Here is a 19576-nt window from a genome sequence, read left to right as displayed (position 1 = left end):
TTTAGTTTACTTTGTGCCCATTCAGCTGGGAGGTGCCATGGCCCCACTGATGAAAGAGCTGGCGAGGTGGCTGGACGCAAACCCAGAGTACGCCGTGGCGCCCGAGTGGGCTGAAATTGTGAAGCACTCGGTAAGTTCATCTGTTACCTCAGCCCCATTTTCACATACTCACTCCAGATCACTCAGTTCCTTCACCGGGGATCTGTGTAATCACAGCACCATCTATCATAGTTCATCTATCATACTGATAGCCAACCACAGTGAAGACCAGCATTCCATCTGCCTTCCTCGTTTCTGTTGAGTCCGCAGGTTAACTTTCAGTTATTGATGTACAAGGAAGCTGGGGTCCATCCGAACACCAACATCTTTCAATTCCCTTTATTTAGAAGCTTCTTTGCTTCTTGTTTTTTTCTCCCAGGGTTCATGACCTTCTATTCCTCTTCATTATATTTTCAAAGTCAAAACCCTTTGTAGCCTCTTTACATTCTCCTGGTATCAAACACGGTCACCGAGTTACATTAATCCTCACCCTTGTCTATTTCACTTTATTCTTGTTGCCAGGTAGAACGCTTCAAATTGGTTTTGTGTTCAGGGCACTGGAATAGACCCCTCTCCGGGAGGCAGGGAAGAGCACTGAATGTATCCTGGGAATCGGGGTCTTAAGACCACAAGATCATAAAAACATAGCAGTAGAGTTAGGCTATTTGGCCTATTGACTCTGCTCCACCATTCCTTCATAGCTGATTTATTATCCCTTTCAATCCTATTTTCCTGCCTTCTCCCCACAACTTTTGACACCTTTACCTCTGCTTTAAATATACCCAATGATTTGGCTTCCCCAGTTGTCTGTGGCAATGAATTCCACAGATTCACCATCCTCCGGCTAAAGGAATTCCTCCTCATCTCTGTTCTAAATGGACATCCCTCTATTCTGTAGCTGTGCCCTCTGGTCCTGGATTCACCAACTATAGGAAACATCCTCTCCACATCCACTCCTAGGCTTTTCAATATTCGATAGGTTTCAATCAGATCCCCATCATTCTTCCAAACTCTGAGTACAGGCTCAGAGCCATCAAACGATCCTCATATGTTAACCCTTTCATTCCCAAAATCGTACTTGTGAACAACCTCTGGACCCTCTCCAATGTCAACGTATCTTTTAGATAAGAGGCATAACTGCTCTCAATACTGTCATAAGTCCAGTCTGATCAGTCTTACTCCAATTCCATTACCTAACAAATGGAAGTCAAATAAATTAGTAGTGCGGCTTTTGGAGAGCTTTGAGGTGAGTCACTGCCTCGGGCTGTGAGATGCTACTGCAATCATCTATCACTCTTTTCTTTGGTCTTCAGGGCTTTCTACCAGAGAACAAGTTCAGTCGTATCCTGACTGAGCCTGTGGTGAAAGAGGCTGGTGCCAGAAAGCGGGGGCGGAGACCACGGAGTGAAATGGTCAAACCCGGCGGGGTTGTCGGTGACACCACCTCAGCAATGGGACCAATGTTCATGAATGGGCTTATCGCTGGGATGGATCTAGTGAGCCTTCAGAACTTCAGAAATATTCATAACCTTCAGCTGGCCGGACTGATGGGGTTTCCAGCTGGATTTGCTGCAATCCCTTCTGGAGAGGATGGCAAGAACAGCCTGAACATGTTGCCCATGATGCTGCCTGGGATGGCTGGAATGTCCCATGTGTTCGGGGTAGGGGGACTATTGAACAGCCCATCAGTGGTATCAGGTACCAGCACTTCATGTACGTCCACACTGACCACAAGTGTTTCTTCGAAAGCAAGTAAAGGCAGCGAACAGCAGGGCAGTGCTGCCGAGTCGAGGAAACATGAGGAAGGTTCTCTGTCAGCAGAGAAACCAGGTCCTAGTTCATCTTTCCCTGACTCAGGGGAAGCCAGAGTCACCACCAGCAATGTGTTGCCCTTCAACCCATTCCTACTGCACAGTATGCCTGCTGGATTAATTTACCCTTCCATGTTCCTTCCACATGGTGTCAGCATGGCAATGCCTGGCTTTGCGCAAGCAGGACACACTGAGGGAGACAGCACTGGAAGCCCAAAGAAGAAGAGAAAGAAAGCCAAGGAGGAGGCTGCAAGTGATGGAACTGAACCCTGCCCACAGCTAACAAACACAGAAGAGAGCACGAGGAACTCGGCAGAAACCACTGCTGTACAGGACAGTTCTGTGCAGGAGACTGAGAAAAACTCTGTAGATGGTACTCAGAATGCCGAGTAGAATTTATATTTACTTTTAGGTCAACTTTAGATTTTCTTGATTTAAAAATTTAAACCATGTTTATGATCCCCTCCTGCCTCAAACTGTTCTCTCCCCAAACTACTTTCAATCCCATCCACCAATCCCCCTCCTCACTCACACTGTGTGGGGCTTAGGAATCTAAAGCAATTGTGTTAAAATACATCTCTGAGGTTGCTTTGATTGTAAGTTTTAGTTGGTGACTGCATTCTCCACAGCATGAGCTATGCTTTGGTTCTTGCTTCAGAGATTATGGTGAGCTAATCCTTGGAGATGGGAGGAGAGAGAAGTAAGGAGGCAAAAATGTCCCGATCCTCCACCACTTAGACTTATCACACAAGGGTATTGTCAGCAGTTACTTGGTGCCTCTTGCTCTAGGCTCTAGTTTTGTTAGTATTTCACCCCCCCCCCTTTTTTTTGTAAAACACTGGCCACAGGAGAGGAGAGAAGATTCTACCAGATTAACTCCCTGGCCAACAAGATTGAGAGAGTTTGTGCTTGTTCTGCCTTTACGCAGTACCAGAAGTCTGTTGGTGAGTCTGTTATTAGGCACGGCCCTGAGGCTTTGTATCGCACTCTAGTAAACTCTTGATAGGAGTGCATACTTCACACAATAGCTGTTCCACTTTCTGTTGCACTGGAATCAATTAAAACGTTTAATGTTGGGAGAAGAGATTATGCAGAGTTAAAGTGATTCTTCTTTAGGACAAATCCCCTCGAAAAGTTTGAAAATTGGAGTTTTTAAAAGGTAGATTAAAATTTATAACAAAGCATGAACAGAATTATTCTTTCTATGAACTGAGGAACCAGTTAGAAAGCTCAGTGAGAAACCAAGGGGAGCTACATTGTATGACTGACATTCTCAGCGTGTATACTAAGATGCGCAAGTTTGTAGCCCTGTGTGATGCACAAAACAGGTTATTTTGAGCCAAGCAGATGTAAACACTGGTGCTGATCCATAAAGGTAAATTAATGACGTGAAACTCCAATCATAGATTAGTTGCTTTTCGTAAATACAGAAAACGCTGGAAGTTTACAGGTCAGACAGCAGCTATCGAGAGAGAGTAAGACGGTATTGTATTAGGTCTGTGACATCTCTTGAAAAGTCATCAACCTAAATCATTCACTCTTCTTCTCCACAGCTGCAACCTGATCCAATGAGTATTTTCAGCTTGTTCTGTTTCCAAGTTCATCTGCAGTTTTTGCTTTTTAAATAGTTGCTTGTAACTAGTACTAGTTGAAGATCACCTGCTAAGGAACTGACGGACATCATGCCTTGCTTTTGTGTGCTGTCAGCAACCAGAATCTGTATTAGTTCTGTCTGCTTGTCCTGCCAATGTGCCAGCAGGCTGGTGTTTAGTAGCCAACCCTGCCACAGGTTCCATCTCCCTTCCCTTGTGCACACCTCCAACTCTGCGCCAAATCCACAAGACAGCATCATGGAGTTCAAAGTCTTGGCTTATCAAATTATGTAACACCTTTAGATAGTATTGCTGACCCCTGTAGTGAGGTGTTGGCACACTGGTTTCCACATAGCAAGATCCTGAATCCTACTGTAGTAATTTAAAAATGAAATACTGAGTAGGTGTGTGAATGGAAGATGAGGTTTTTCTGTTACTGTATGACACATTTTTTTGTATTTTAGTTGTTTTATGAGGGTGGGGAGGGAGCCTGGTTATAATCAAATATGTTCTGCCTTTTTAGCCTTTAGTTAGTGAATTTTTATTGATTTTTAAGCAACAAGAAAAACTTTTAGAACGGTCACTAAAGACCAATTTTATTGATGACTTTCTGAACCCACTCCATTACAAGTTGGTCTCTTGTTTCAGAGTGGGTGGCAGTGCGAGACTTTCGTTAACTTGGAGGATCAGTGAGCCTGAGTTAGTATTAAATGATAAAATGCCCCTGTTCTCTGCAGCCTGCACTTCCAACATTTAGCTTCGAGGATGCTGGAATGCAGTTTTAATTGTGGCTGATTAACAGAGAAATATCCTACAATGAAGTGATATTACAGTGGCAGCATGAATGGAAAGAGATTTTAATTACACTCCTTTCCTCTTTGCCTACCGTTTGCTGCGTTGACAATACCAGCATACTGAGGCAAGAGGTGGCCACTGGCCTCCCTCCGTTCAACCTGGCAAGGAGTCCTGGTGCTGGGTTCCATGACTGAGCTTGGACATGAAGCTTTTGATGATGGTTTATTTCCAAAGGGAATATCAAGTTTTGAAGTATTCAAAGTTTACTGTCCATTGAAGTTTTTTTTTGAAAAACATTGATTTTCATTTTCTTTACTGTTACAACCTTACATAACTTATGGATTTGTGCCGAGGTCCAATGTTGAGTCATATATTTCGTTACTACATTATTTATTCATCTGTTGAATGTCTATGTGTTTTTATTATATATAATAATTATTCTGAATCACTAACTATAAAATCCTGTCTTGTTTTTTTTAAACCCTAAAAGGCAAGCAAATGGTCTGATGTTTGCACGGTGTATTCAGCAGTTTGAAGTTAGAAAACTATTCCAAAATCTTTTATTGGAGATGTTTTACAAAAATGCACTGTATTGGATGAGACAGTATCCCATATGTTTATCTGCCCTCAGTTATATTAATCCAAATCACTTCTGGGAAATTGTACACTGTAGCTGGTCTCTTACTGTGCAGAGTTGCCCTCTGTGATATATTATGCAGCAATTAACCCTGAATCTTCCTGAAAAAAATCCAAAGATTCTACAAACAATAGCATGGTAAATGTGGATCTGTTTGTTAATTGTTTCATAAATAATGCTGCTTTGTACAAAATTGACATAGAAGAGTTAAAGGTATCAGAAATTGGGTGACTAAACACTATTTTGCTGCTCTAGCCATTGCCTCCCTCCAGCTCAGTTGCATCTGTTACAGTCCTGCCCATCTGTTGCATATTGAGCCCATAGCTGAATGTGCCTCGTTTAAATCATCAAGCAAAGAAAGGCTGATGTCACATAGATGGTTGTGAAAAGAGCAGCACACAAAACACTGGAGGAACTCGGCAGGTCAATCCAGCATCTATGGAGAGCAACTAACATTTGAGGTTTCGGGCTGAGACCTTTCATTAGGACGGATGAAACATGATGGGCCCAAAACATCAACTGTTTATTCCTTTCCATAGATGCTGCTTGCCCTGCTAAGTTCCTCCGGCATTCTCTGCACGTTGCTCTGGATTTCCAGCATCTGCAGAATCTCTTGTGTTTAAGATTGTGAGAAGAGGCCAAATCCCCTTATATTAGTTGACTTTATAAGATACTTCTGATACAATTTTGAAGTCAGTTTGGACATGTCTACTAGTCAGCTTGTGTTTCATATCTTCATCAAAGAAGGTTAATCAAAAAGGACTTGGGTAAAGTCCTGGATACAGGGAGCCTTCCTCTTTCAAGGTTAAGTTTAAATAAAAACTTAAAAATTGGATGGAGGACTAGTGTCTTTCAATAGAGGTATTTAAAAAGCCTTTGTAAGACAGCTGTGTGCTAAGCCCAGGTGAACCTACAGCAACGGTAGTTACTGATGGCTGAAAGAATTCAAGACATAGAGCACCACAGCACCAGAAATAGGCCCTTCAGTCCATCCTGCCCATGCCAACCTGATCTTCTGCCTAGTCCCATCTAACTGCACTTGGACCATATCCCACAAAACCCTTCTCATCCATGTACCGATTTTGAACCCATATCCACCATTTCCACTGGCAGCTCATTCCACACTCTCACCACCCTCTGAGTGAAGAAGTTCACCCTTGGGTTCATTCACCTTTCACCCTTAGCTTATCACCACTAGTTCTAGTCTCACCCAACCTGAGGGGGAGAAAGTCTATATGCATTTACACTATTACCCCTTATAATTTTGTATACCTCTATAAGATCCCTATTCATTCTCCCACACTCTAAGGAATAAAGTCCCTTCTCTGTAACTCAGGTTAGCACCATTAAGCAGTGACTACACTGGATTAGGGTGAAAGCACACAGAGCAGTTGCTGGGTCTAACCACTGGGGCCAGAATCCACCACTGCTCTGCTAACAGTGGACAAACTTTCTAATCCACACAGCCTTCAGCTCCTGATCAGGCTATTCCATCATTATGACTTCCAAATAAATAGTTTCAAATGAATCTTGATGTTGGCCTTCAGTTTTGCCTTTTTTCACTTTCCTGATCACCACCCAAACCTGTCTCTCTTCTCTCCCCCAGTAAAAAGTGAGGCACTAGAACAGAGGAAATCACTCTACACAATTCAGTTATCTCACCCCTACCTTGCAGAGTTTGCAAATAGATTCCAGCAACCAGGAGTGAACTGTCACATTTGCAATTTTCCATCCAGAAGCATAATTCATGTATCTTTGCAGCGTTGAGAAACTAAGGCTGACATTCTGAACTTTCCTTGCATGTTTCTTATTGTATTCTGGGGTACAAATCTTTGTCTAACAGAAGTTCCATTGTCTAATTCATATATTTAAATACCCAAAATTTTCATTTTGATTTTCTGTGCAACTGATATTTTCCCTCTTTCAGTGATGAGCACAAAACAATAGACAATAGGTGCAGGAGTAGGCCATTCGGCCCTTCGAGCCAGCACCGCCATTCACTGTGATCATGGCTGATCATCCACAATCAGTATCCAGTTCCTGCCTTATCCCCATAACCTTTGATTCCACTATCTTTAAGAGCTCTATCCATCTCTTTCTCGAAAGCATCCGGAGACTTGGCCTCCACAGCCTTCTGGGGCAGAGCATTCCACCACTCTCTGGGTGAAAAAGTTTTTCCTCAACTCTGTTCTAAATGGCCTACCCCTTATTCTTAAACTGTGGCCTCTGGTTCTGGACTCACCCATCAGTGGGAACATGCTTCCCGCCTCCAGCGTGTCCAATCCCTTAATAATCTTATATGTTTCAGTAAGATCCCCTCTCAGCCTTCTAAATTCCAGAGTATACAAGCCCAGTCGCTCCAATTCAACATATGACAGTCCCGCCGTCCCGGGAATTAACCTTGTGAACCTACACTGCACTCCCTCAATAGCAAGAATGTCCTTCCTCAAATTTGGAGACCAGAACTGCACACAGTACTCCAGGTGTGGTCTCACCAGTGCCCTGTACAGCTGCAGAAGGACCTCTTTGCTCTTATACTCAATTCCCCTTGTTATGACAACCAGCATGCCATTAGCTTTCTTCACTGCCTGCTGTACTTACATGCTTGCTTTCAGTGACTGATGTACAAGAACACCTACATCTCGTTGTACTTCCCCTTTTCCTAACTTGACTCCATTTAGATAATAATCTGCCTTCCTGTTCTTACCACCAAAGTGGATAACCTCCAATTTATCCACATTAAACTGCATCTGCCCACTCACCCAGCCTGTCCAAGTCACCCTGCATTCTCATAACATCCTCCTCACATTTCACACTGCCACCCAGCTTTGTGTCATCAGCAAATTTGCTAATGTTACTTTTAATTCCCTCATCTAAATCATTAATATATATTATAAACAGCTGCAGTACCAGCACTGAACCCTGTGGTACCCCACTGGTCACCACCTGCCATTCCAAAAGGGACCCGTTGATCGCTACTCTTTGTTTTCTGTCAGCCAGCCAATTTTCAATCCATGTCAGTACTCTGCCCCCAATACCATGTGCCCTAATTTTGCCCACTAATCTCCTATGTGGGACTTTATCAAAGGCTTTCTGAAAGTCCAGGCACACTACATCCACTGGCTCTCCCCTTGTCCATTTTCATAGTTACATCCTCAAAAAATTCCAGAAGATTAGTCAAGCACGATTTCCCCTTCGTAAATCCATGCTGACTCGGACCGATCCTGTTACTGCTATCCAGATGTGTCGTAATTTCACCTTTTATAATTGACTCCAGCATCCTTCCCACCACTAACGTCAGGCTAACCGGTCTATAATTCCCTGTTTTCTCTCTTCCTCCCTTCTTGAAGAGAGGGACAACATTAGCCACCCTCCAATCCACAGGAACTGATCCTGAATCTATAGAACATTGGAAAATGATTACCAATGCGCCCACGATTTCTAAAGCCACCTCCTTAAGTACCCTGAACACTGAATTAACTTGCCTGCCATTTCATTAGGATCCACTGTACTTTTGCCAATTCTAACCAGCCCATTGAAAATGCTGGAGGAACTCAGCAGGTCCAACACCATCTATAGAGGGGTAGAAACAGCTGATGCTTTGGGCTGAGATGCTTCTTTGGGGCCTGATGTAAGGTCTCAGACCAAAATGTTTACCATTTATTTATTTCCCTCTTATAGATGCTGCCGGGCCTGCTGAATTCCTCAGCATTTTGTGCGTGTTGCTCTGGATTTCCAGCATCTGCAGAATCTGGTTTCTAGCTAGCCCATATTCGTTTTCACAAATCTCAAAAATTCAAAAGAACGTCTTTATTCTTTTTCTACACCCTTTTCTATATGTTTCTTTCTTCTGTTAGGTTTCCATCTTTCATTTGAGCAAAGTCTTTTCCTCACTGAGTATTTTTTGCTTAAATGTAAAAGTGGATCCACTGAATTTTAAAGGAATCTTTGGTCCTTTGTTTGAATATGACTAGTAGTAAGGTTTGGTTTTCCACCTGAACTTTGCAACAATAGTCAATCTTAAGGGAAGATTGTTCAACATTTTGTAAATAATGCTGTCCAATTCCTTGAGTTAATTTTGATCTGCTTGTACTGGTATCAGTCCTAAATTTGTCAAATGGAGACACAGACTACAGTGGGTCAAGCAACCTCTGTAGAAGCAAAGGATGGGTATGTGTTTTGTGTTGCGGCCTTACTTCAGGTGCTGCATGACCTGCTGAGTTTTTCCAGCAATTTGCTTTTGCTCTGGATTTGAGAAAGTATAGATGACACAACTCCGAGCCCCAAGTTCTTCTTGTCAGCCACCACAGTAACTATTAGCGTTCTTCAGTGGTAATGCAGATTCATAGATGCTTTGGGAAAGACAGGCAAAGGCAGACCTCAGTGGACATTGCTTTGAATTATCAGTGAAAATCGCAGGTGGCAGACCAGATAACCAACTGCCACAAATTGTTACAAGGATTGATGGGCAGTTACTGGAGCAAAATGCAACACTTCTTGGAGTGGCCCTCCCATCTTTCATTATTATTTTACTCTCCATCATTCTTTTATTGGGTACAAAAAATGGCACAAATCTATTCCAAGTAACATTTGGACATTATGTTAGGACATAAATATTTTTCATATTGCTTCGGAGGAGAGTCCGTATGGCTTGAGCAAACCAATAAATGGGAGTGTCTTTTTATAACATGATAGCTCTTACTGTGCAGACTTGCCATTTCGTGCTACAAGATTTTTAACACTAAAAGCTTGGCAAAGAGGAAAAAAGGTGAAAACTTTTGAAACCATTCCTGTTTGCAGATAAGCCCTATAGTATCTATGTAATAATGTGTTTAAAAAAATTTTTTTTAAATGAGAATTTGATGCAGAATGCGCACTAGGGAGCTACTTTGAGTCAGATCTGGTTGGGACGTATCCTTTTACTTGAACTCTACAAAGTAATCTCACAAAGTTTAATTTTATGGGTCTGGATCCCTGTCTAAAGAGCACATTATAGAAAGGTGGCTTCAGTTCATCATTTTGTTTTTGCTCTTTCTGGTAAATTAACCAAATGCTGATGAAACCAGTAACTAGGTACCTGTGAAGGGATTGTGTGGATGGGACATGTCAGTTAGCAGAAAAAGACCAAGGTGAATGAACTGCAGTGGTTTAAAAGCTGTGTTTGAAACAAGCTGCATTTATATCACAAGGCAAGTTGTATATTATCGGAAAACGAGCACAAATTGAGATTGGGAAGGGGAGTGGGCTACATATCACAAGGCCAGACCTTCTGTAAATATAAAAATATACTTGACATTCTTTATTTAAAATGCAGAGGGACTCTAGAAAATTATAGCAATAAATTAGAGAACTGTTATGTGTTGTATAAAGAATTTGTGAAGTATATTTCTGTTCCTCTGTTCATTTCAGCAGGCTTTGTTTTGTAATGAGGCCACTGTAGAATAATGAGTAAAAAGAAAAATTTAAAAAAAACTTTAGAACTGCTTAGACACTCTGTTACACAATGGCAGTGGAAAGTGAAACTAGACTGTGTGTAGTTTCTTCTATTTATCCAATTAATTTGTTGAGTTTTACTTTTTTTATAGGTATTCTTTTTGTGTAATTTATATATGGGTGTACAGACTATATGCTGGTCACTGGTTCCACACAGTTTCCCTTTGAGAAATGTTTTTAGTTTGATGTACTGATTTTGTTTGGATCAGATGGCAGCACTGAAAAATGTCTTCTTGTAGACCGCCCCACTTAAATCAACGATTTTCAATGTTTCAGTGTTCATGAAAGGTATGTGTGTTCTTGTTACCTTGTGCTAACTAGACCCAGAAATAGCTGGAAGAGCTAGAGTTAATTTCTAACTGTATCTGCAGTTTGCTTATTGGTTTTGGAGGAGGGGTGGGAAATGAGTCAAACGTTTCAAGTGAAGCTGGAAGATAAACCTTCAACCCTTTTGAAATTATTGCATGTTAAACTGGCAATAGAGAAAACATCACAATGGAAATGACCTAACTGATGCATCTTACTGACTCTACCTGTTTCACATCTCCATCACACTGGTTTACACTCCATCATGCTGTGTTTACACTTACAGCTGAGCTGGTGTCCATCAACCAAAGGCTGGTAGTAGCTTTGGAGTTTGTCACACAACACTCTCTTCCACATGTTGGTTTCTATGAAGTGTGGCGTGTCTTCTCTATCATTCCATTCCAAAAGTTGTTTAGACCTTGAGGTGTGAAACAGACATCACTTACCCATGAGTGCTAATTGGGTCCTGCAGAACTTGCTTCGTGATAGTGTAGTTTGACTTTGGAATATTCCAATCAGCCCTGAAGGTTGTTTTTTTTTCAGTTGAGCAATTCCAGTAGCCTGGCATTAGGTATAAACTGTTCAGTGATGATTCAAGCACTGTGTTTATTAAATTTTTGTTTCCACTGTTGTTTCCATTGTGTTGGAAACAGAATAAAATTTAACTATCAATAAAAGAAAAGATAAATGGAAGTTGATACCTTTTATATTTTAGATGTCTTAATTTCTGAATTATTACTATATGCTGTCTGCTGTACAGCTATTCTAAAGATCATATTGTTACAATCCTCAAAACGTGTGCCTCCGTTGTCTGATGGGTACAAGACTGTTTTCAGATTCATCAAGCTCAGCTTCCCCTTCCAGGCGTGATCAGCTGAATCTGTCCCTATTAACTAAGAAAATATTTTATCTGTTCTCCTAAATCAATAATTTAGATAGCCTGAAAGTACTAACTGCCTGGAGAGAATGGGGGATGAGTATTCTAGAGTTTGCTTGTCCTGTCGGGTTATCTCTGGTGGTTGTAGTTGGTTAAGGTTCATGGTCAAGCCTGTGGCCAGCACCACTGTTCTGGCATGACAGCTGTATGGCAAGAAATTCTCAAAAAGAAGAGAATCAGGTAGCAGATTACTGTGACAGTTGTCAGACAAATTATGACTTATTTTGCTTTATACTCTTGTGATTGAATAGTTTCTAAGTCCTACCAAGCACGAGAGATCTCTTTCCCCATTCCACACCCTCTCCCCAATGGACCTAGGTCACCAGTTGGAGCTGGCTTCCAAATGTAGGAGCATCTAGGCATTGGGTGTGAAGAATATGTATGGCAACCAAGGCTTATTCTAATTGTGGTTGCCCTTGTCTCCACTAAAGGCATCATGGCTTGGGATTCTCTCTGCTCTTCGATCGTTTACCACTTTCCTGTTCTTAACATTAAGCCTTAGAATACATTGTTTTCAAATTTAGTTGCAATACTACGCTGAAGTACTGAATACCTCATTTATTTTGTAACAGTATCCCCAGTTCTACTGATATGATTGCTCTTGTATCCTAATCCTGTACCTGACTTGTTGAAAGCCTCAATAAAATGTTAACATCCTGGTATAGAGTAGTGTTGGTATTGGCTCATGTGAGAGTTTCCTGAATGTTTGAAGACTAAGCTTTGGGTGTTTCTTTCAGGCTGACACATAATGGGTACAGAAGTTGTTTGTGTTTGTCTCTGCAGCAGTGACAGCTTAGTCTTTATTACGTAATGTTCTTCTGTTCATTGGTACAGAACAGTTGAGGGACTGAGGGGAGAAGGGCTGTAGTCCTGAATATGGTGAAATTATAGTTCTAACATGAGTATTGAGCATTTTTGTCTCCATGATGACGTACCTAGTTAGTACTGCCTGGCCTGGAATACAAATGCTCAAAAATGGAATATTCCTGTCCCAGATACTTGTGCTTTATCATCTGAGCAAGGCACCTGGATGAAAACACTTCACTATAAGATATACCAACTTACGCAGGAAATATAGACTCTACCCAAAGGCTTCCCTCAAATTCCCTTTGAAACGCTGTCCTGTCACCTCAAACCTATGGCCTCTTTCAAACTTGAGTGTCACAATCTATGTATGTGATCAGTATACTAAGTAATAGGTGCTGTGATTTCATTTAAATGGGAATTGCCATTTAACCCCTTGAATCCATTCTGCCATTCACTGAGATCATGGTCTCCACCTCCCTTATTTCTTGCATATTCCTCGATAATTGAAACCCAGTGTTTCCATCCTCCCTCTGAATTGATCCACTTATCATTCACAGATTTTTTTTATTTTAAAAGTTATTCTTCACTTTTCTAGTTGGCATTTTACAATCATTGGGTCTCAGGCTCTACTTATGAGTGCCTACTTTTTTTCCCCCTCACTCTTTTCCAGATTCTGAGAGGATCTGGGGCTGTTTGTCTCTGTCTCAGGCAGAGTTTGTGTCACACCACTAACACCAGCAAGTGATCGGATAACCCAGCCCAACAATCGTACCAATCTATCCACAAAACACCTCTCACCCTTTTGCGCAACCTACACTGCCATCACTATGTTCAGAGTATTCTCGCCTCTATCCCACCAATCACTCACTACCCCACTCTCTGACACCTCATTTTCCCCACTACCCGCCCCCAATCCCTCATTACCCCTCCCTGCCCTCCGTTATTTTCCCTACAACTCTTTCTCTCCCCCCTCCCAAACTTCGCCCGAATCTTCAACCTTCCTCCCTGCCCGCACCTCGGGGAAGCTAACTACACATCCCAGCATTCCCTGCCGAAAAGTAGTCCGGAAAGCCGCACCTACCGCCGAATTCACGCTCTGCCGCCGCCCCCACCCTCTCCATATCTCTTTCGGATTCAGTCAGAGATCGTGACGACTAAACGTCGTGATGAATCCAATTAAACTTGACCTCGAAGGAAACTACTGTGGGATGTGAGGGTCTGAGGGCGAAGTATGGGGGTGGAAGGTGCTCCGTCGTGGAGGGGAGGGTGAGGCGGTTTTGGCGCCACTGACGCGCGGGGCAGCCTGGGATCGCTGGCCGCTTAGGGATTTAAACGGGCGAAAACCAGGCGTAAATCGGGCGAAATTTCGACGTAGGTCTGGTAGGCGGGCGACGAGTTTACCCGTGTCGGAGCGATGCCGAACGGCGAGGAGCAGCGGCAAGCGAGCGACTGCTTTGACAGACTGTGTCAGGACCTGAACTTGGACCGAGAGACGGCCGCCGAGGCTTGGGGCAGTTTCCAACGGATCGGAAGCACCTACACCCTGGAGGTAAGGAGTGTCGGGAGGGATCCCGTCCCTGTCACCTTCAGCAGACCTAGTGGAGGGGGATGCTGGTCTAGCCCCCTGTCCTGGGGCTGAGGGGTGGGCGGTCCCGGAGGTCCCTGTGGAGAGAGCCGAATTCCCTTTTGGTGGGGTCCTGAGGCGACGGGAAGGAGGTTTCTGTGAGGTGGGCGGGGTGCAGTCCCATCCCTAGTTCCCCTGAATGGAGTGGGGAATCTGGGTCCCCCACGATGAAGTACCGGGGTTTTCCAATGTCCTATGCCTATCCACGGCCTAGATAAGGGGTACCTGGTGTCCGTGAGGGGGGTGGGGTCCCATCCGACTTCCCTGGCCCTTCTCTGGGCGGGGTAGTGGACTCGTCCCAGTCCTGACCCTGTCCTTGTTCAGGCTAAAGAGGTGTCCTTACACCAGGGTCCACTATTTGTCATCTGCATCAACGATTGAGACAAGAATGTTGTTAACCTGGTTAATGACTTGGTATTAAACAAATTTCTTCACTGTCTAATTTTAAGTTTACAACAGATGGCTCGGGATCAAAAACAAAAAGGTAACAGGTGTTTTAAAGGAATTTTCAGGGAAAAGTTTTAATTTATTATAGAGGATATCTGGAATTCGCTGTCAGAGTAGTGTTGTATAACTAAATGCAGTCACAATGTTGAAGATATTTAAACAAGCAAGCTGTGGGAAGAATGTCCCTAATACCACACATCAAAGTTGCTGGTGAACGCAGCAGGCCAGGCAGCATCTCTAGCGTCCCTAATACCAGTTTGATTCCAGACCTTTCCCTACAACAGGAACACACCAATAATCTGCTCGCCAACGATTTGGAAACACTGTATTCGCCTTCTGTTTTCCCTTTCCATTTGATGGGGCTCCTGCAGCCTTGAGTCTCAAATGATTTACAATTTATATTATTGTCCCAGATGATGAGCAAAATGTAAGGTATCTGAATTTGGAAACTTAGAAAACCTACAGAACAATACTGGCCTTTTAGCCCACAAAGCTGTGTCGAATATGTCCTTACCTTAGAAATTACCTAAGGTTACCCATAGCCCTCTATTTTTCTAAGCTCCATTTACCTATCCAGGAGTCTCTTAAAAGACCCTGTTGTTCAGTGGTGCAGTGCTAGCTGGAGCGCGTCCGGCACATCTTTAAGATGGTGCCAGAAACATCCAGCCAGTGGCTGTCCTGTGAAGGAAAACATCTTGTTAAATCCACTGGCTGGATTGTTTTTTTGTTTTTGGCAATATTCTTTGTAAACTCCAGAGTCTGTTGTGCGTAAATATCCCAGGAGATCAGCAGATTCTGAGATATTCAAATCACCCTGGGTGGCACCTAATTAATTAGCTTGTTTATTTCGGTGTTTTTCTTAAAAATGTGCCAGGTGCGCGCTGACTAGCACTGCACCACTGCTATCATTTCTGTCTCCACCACTGTCGCCGGCAGCCCATTCCACACTCTCACCATTCTCTGCGTTTTAAAAAAATGCTTCCCCTGACATCTCCTCTGTACCTACTTCCAAGCACCTTAAAACTGTGCCCTCTCGTGTTAGCCAGTTCAGCCCTGGGAAAAAGCCTCTGATTATCCACACAATCAATGCCTCTCATCCTAGTGTACACCTCTATCAGGTCAACTCTCATCCTCCGTTGCTCCAAGGAAGAAAGGCGGAATTCACTCAACCTATTTCATAAAGCATACTCCCCAAAGCAGGCAACATCCTTGTAAATCTCTGCACCCTTTCTATGGTTTCCAGATCCTTCCTGTAGTGAGGTGACCAGAACTTAGCACAGTACTCCAAGTGGAGTTTGACCAGGGGCAGGTTCCTATATATCTGCAGCATTACCTCTTGGCTCTTAAACTCAATCCCACAGCTGATGAAGTCTAATGCACCGTATGCCTTCTTAACCACAGAGTCAACCTGCGCAGCAGCTTTGAGTGTCCTATGGACTTGGACCCCAAGATCCCTCTGATCCTCCACACTGCCATGAGTCTTACCATTAATGCTATATTCTGTCATCGTATTTGACCTACTAAAATGAACCACCTCACACTTATCTGGCTTGAACATCATCTGCCACTTCTCAGCCCAGTTTTGCATCCTATCGATGTCCCACTATAACCTCTGATAGCCCTCCACGTTATCCACAACACCCCCCAACCTTTGTGTCATCAGTAAACTTACTAACCCATCCCTCCACTTCCTCAGCCAGGTCATTTATAAAAAATCACGAAGAGTAAGGGTCCCAGAACAGATCCCTGAGACACATCACTAGTCACCGGCCTCCATGCAGAACATGACCCATTTACAATCACTCTTTGCATTCTGTGGGCAATCCAATTCTGGATTCACGAAGCAAGGTCCCCTTGGATGCCATGCCTCATTACTTTCTCAATAAGCCTCGCATGGGGTACCTTGTCAAATGCCTTGCTGAAATCCATATACATCTACTGCTCTACCTTCATCAATGTGTTTAGTCACATTCTCAAAAAATTCAATCAGGCTCGTAAGGCACGACCTGCTGTTGACAAAGCCTTTTCTGGCTCTCCTAATTTCATTCTTAAGCTCCTTCCTGCTAGCCTTATAATCTTCTAGATCTCTATTATTACCTAGTTTTTTGAACCTTTCGTAAGCTTTTGTTCTTGACTAGATTTTCAACAGTCTTTGTATGCCACAGTTCCTGTACCCTACCATCCTTTCCCTGTCTCATTGGAACGTACCTATGCAGAACCCCAGGGAAATATCATAAGACCATAAGACAAAGGAGCAGAAGTCAGCCATTCGGCCCAACGAGTCTGCTCCGCCATTTTATCATGAGCTGATCCATTCTCCCATTTAGTCCCACTCCCCCGCCTTCTCACCATAACCTTTAATGCCCTGGCTACTCAGATACCTATCAATCTCTGCCTTAAATACACCCAATGACTTGGCCTCCACTGCTGCCGGTTGCAACAAATTCCATAGATTCACCACCCTCTGACTAAAAAAATTTCTTCGCATCTCTGTTCTGAATGGGCGCCCTTCAATCCTTAAGTCATGCCCTCTCGTACTAGACTCCCCCATCATGGGAAGCAACTTTGCCATGTCCACTCTGTCCATGCCTTTCAACATTCGAAATATTTCTATAAGGTCTCCCCTCATTCTTCTAAACTCCAAGGAATACAGTCCAAGAGCGGACAAACATTCCTCATATGTTAACCCTCTCATTCCGGAATCATTCTAGTGAATCTTCTCTGTAACCTCTCCAACGTCAGCACATCCTTTCTTAAATAGGGGGACCAAAACTGCCCACGGTACTCCGTGAGGTCTCACCAGCACCTTATAGAGCCTCAACATCACATCCCTGATCCTGTACTCTATTCCTCTAGAAATGAATGCCAACATTGCATTTGCCTTCTTCACTACCGACTCAACCTGGAGGTTAACTTTAAGGGTATCCTATACGAGGACTCCCAAGTCCCGTTGCATCTCAGAACTTTGAATTCTTTCCCCATTTAAATAATAGTCTGCCCGTTTATTACTTCTGCCAAAGTGCATAACCATACACTTTCCAACATTGTACTTCATTTGCCACTTCTTTGCCCATTCTTCCAATCTATCCAAGTCTCTCTGCAGACTCTGTTTCCTCAGCACTACCGGCCCCTCTACCTATCTTTGTATCGTCCGCAAACTTAGCCACAAAGCCATCTATTCCATAATCCAAATCGTTGATGTACAATGTAAAAAGAAGCGGCCCCAACACGGACCCCTGTGGAACGCCACTGGTAACCGGCAGCCAACCAGAATAGGATCCTTTTATTCCCACTCTCTGTTTCCTGCCAATCAGCCAATGCTCTATCCATGTATGTAACTTTCCCGTAATTCCATGGGCTCTTATCTTGTTAAGTAGCCTCATGTGTGGCACCTTGTTAAAGGCCTTCTGAAAATCCAAATGTACAACATCCACTGCATTTCCCTTGTCTAGCCTACTGGTAATTTCCTCAAAAAATTGTAATAGGTTTGTCAGGCAGGATTTTCCTTTTAGGAATCCATGCTGAGTTCTGCCTATCTTGTCATATGCCTCCAGGTACTCTGTAACCTCAGCCTTGACAATCGACTCCAACAACTTCCCAACCACCGATGTCAAGCTCACAGGTCTATAATTTCCTTTTTGCTTCCTTGCCCCCTTCTTAAGTAGCAGAGTGACATTTGCAATCTTCCAGTCCTCCGGAACCATGCCAGAATCTATCGACTTTTGAAAGATCTTCGCTAATGCCTCCGCAATCTCCACAGCTACTTCCTTCAGAACACGGTGCATTCCATCTGGTCCTGGAGATTTATCTACCTTTAGACTATTCAGCTTCCTGAGTACTTTCTCTGTCGTAATTATAACTGCGCACACTTCTCTTCCCTGCCACCCTTGAGTGTCCGGTATACTGCTAATGTCTTCCTCAGTGAAGACTGATGCAAAATACTCGTTCAGTTCCTCTGCCATCTCCTTATCTCCCATTACAATTTCTCCAGCATCATTTTCTATCGGTCCTATATCTACTCTCACCTGTCTTTTACTCTTTATATACTTGAAAAAGCTTTTAGTATCCTCTTTGATATTATTTGCTAGCTTCCTTTCATAGTTCATCTTTTCCCTCTTAACGACCTTCTTAGTTTCCTTTTGTAAGGTTTTAAAAATTTCCCAATCCTCTGTCTTCCCACTAATTTTTGCTTGCTTGTATGCCCTCTCCTTTGCTTTAACTTTGGCTTTGACTTCTCTTGTCAACCACGGTTGCATCCTTTTTCCTCTCGAAAATTTCTTCTTTTTTGGAATATACCTGTCTTGCACATTCCTCATTTTTCGCATAAACTCCAGCCACAGCTGCTCTGCCGTCCTTCCTGCCAGTGTCCCTTTCCAGTCAACTTTGGCCAGTTCCTCTCTCATGCCACTGTAGTTTCCTTTACTCCACTGAAATACCGACACATCAGATTTCGGCTTCTCATTTTCAGATTTCACAGTGAACTCAATCATGTTATGAGCAGTGCCTCCCATGGGTTCCTTCACCTCAATCTCTCTAATCACCTCCAGTTCATTACACCAGGGGTCCCCAACCTTTTCTGCACTGTGGACCAGCTGACCCAGTGGGGGGGGGGGGCGGGGAGTAGGGTTGCCAACGGACAAGAGTAGCAGTCAAATACGTTGTGTTTACCCGGAGAAAGACTACAATGACCATAAAGCCTTGCGCGGGCACCAGTGCGCATGTGCGTCGTGACCTCCCGATTTTTCTTCCCTGCAAATCCTTCTTGGCAATTCTGTTCGGTGGGCGGGGAGGGGGGGTAATCACAACCAGCATATAGGTGATAAGAGGCTAATACACTCAATTTCGTTTTTAAAAGGGTTTATCTAACGAATTTAATATTAACCACACACCGCATAGTTTCCTCGCATGAATATAGTGATTTCAATTATCAGGGGAGGACAGGGGAGCTTGAAGTGTTGAACGAACTTCCAGTAGAAATGGTTGAGGCAGGTTCAATGTTATCATTTAAAGAAAAATTGGATAGGTATATGGACAGAAAAGGAATGGAGGGTTATGGGCTGAGTTCAGGTCGGTGGGACTAGGTGAGAG

General features: G+C 43.3%; 2 protein-coding genes across 5 annotated transcripts in view; both read left to right on the top strand.

The window, feature by feature from the left end:
- chd6 (chromodomain helicase DNA binding protein 6) overlaps window positions 1-12266 on the top strand; it is a 370255-nt gene extending 357989 nt beyond the window's left edge. For all 4 annotated transcript variants that reach the window (XM_063040969.1, XM_063040970.1, XM_063040967.1 and 1 more), the window contains 2 exons: window positions 26-130; window positions 1353-12266. In XM_063040969.1, coding sequence (XP_062897039.1) covers window positions 26-130; window positions 1353-2243 — 996 coding nt within the window. In that variant the 3' untranslated portion in view covers window positions 2244-12266. The remainder of the gene's footprint in view (window positions 1-25; window positions 131-1352) is intronic.
- Window positions 12267-13538: 1272 nt separating this feature from the next.
- The window catches only part of rbl1 (retinoblastoma-like 1 (p107)), a 129112-nt gene continuing 123074 nt past the window's right edge, over window positions 13539-19576 (top strand). Inside the window, exon 1 of the mRNA XM_063040966.1 lies at window positions 13539-13966. Within this exon, the coding sequence (XP_062897036.1) occupies window positions 13832-13966 (135 nt within the window). The 5' untranslated portion in view covers window positions 13539-13831. The remainder of the gene's footprint in view (window positions 13967-19576) is intronic.

This window comes from Mobula hypostoma, chromosome 2 (assembly GCF_963921235.1).
Source record: "Mobula hypostoma chromosome 2, sMobHyp1.1, whole genome shotgun sequence".
Classification (NCBI taxonomy): Eukaryota; Metazoa; Chordata; class Chondrichthyes; order Myliobatiformes; family Myliobatidae; genus Mobula; species Mobula hypostoma.
Note: the sequence above shows the minus strand (reverse complement) of the source record. Positions and strands in the feature narration are given on the sequence as shown.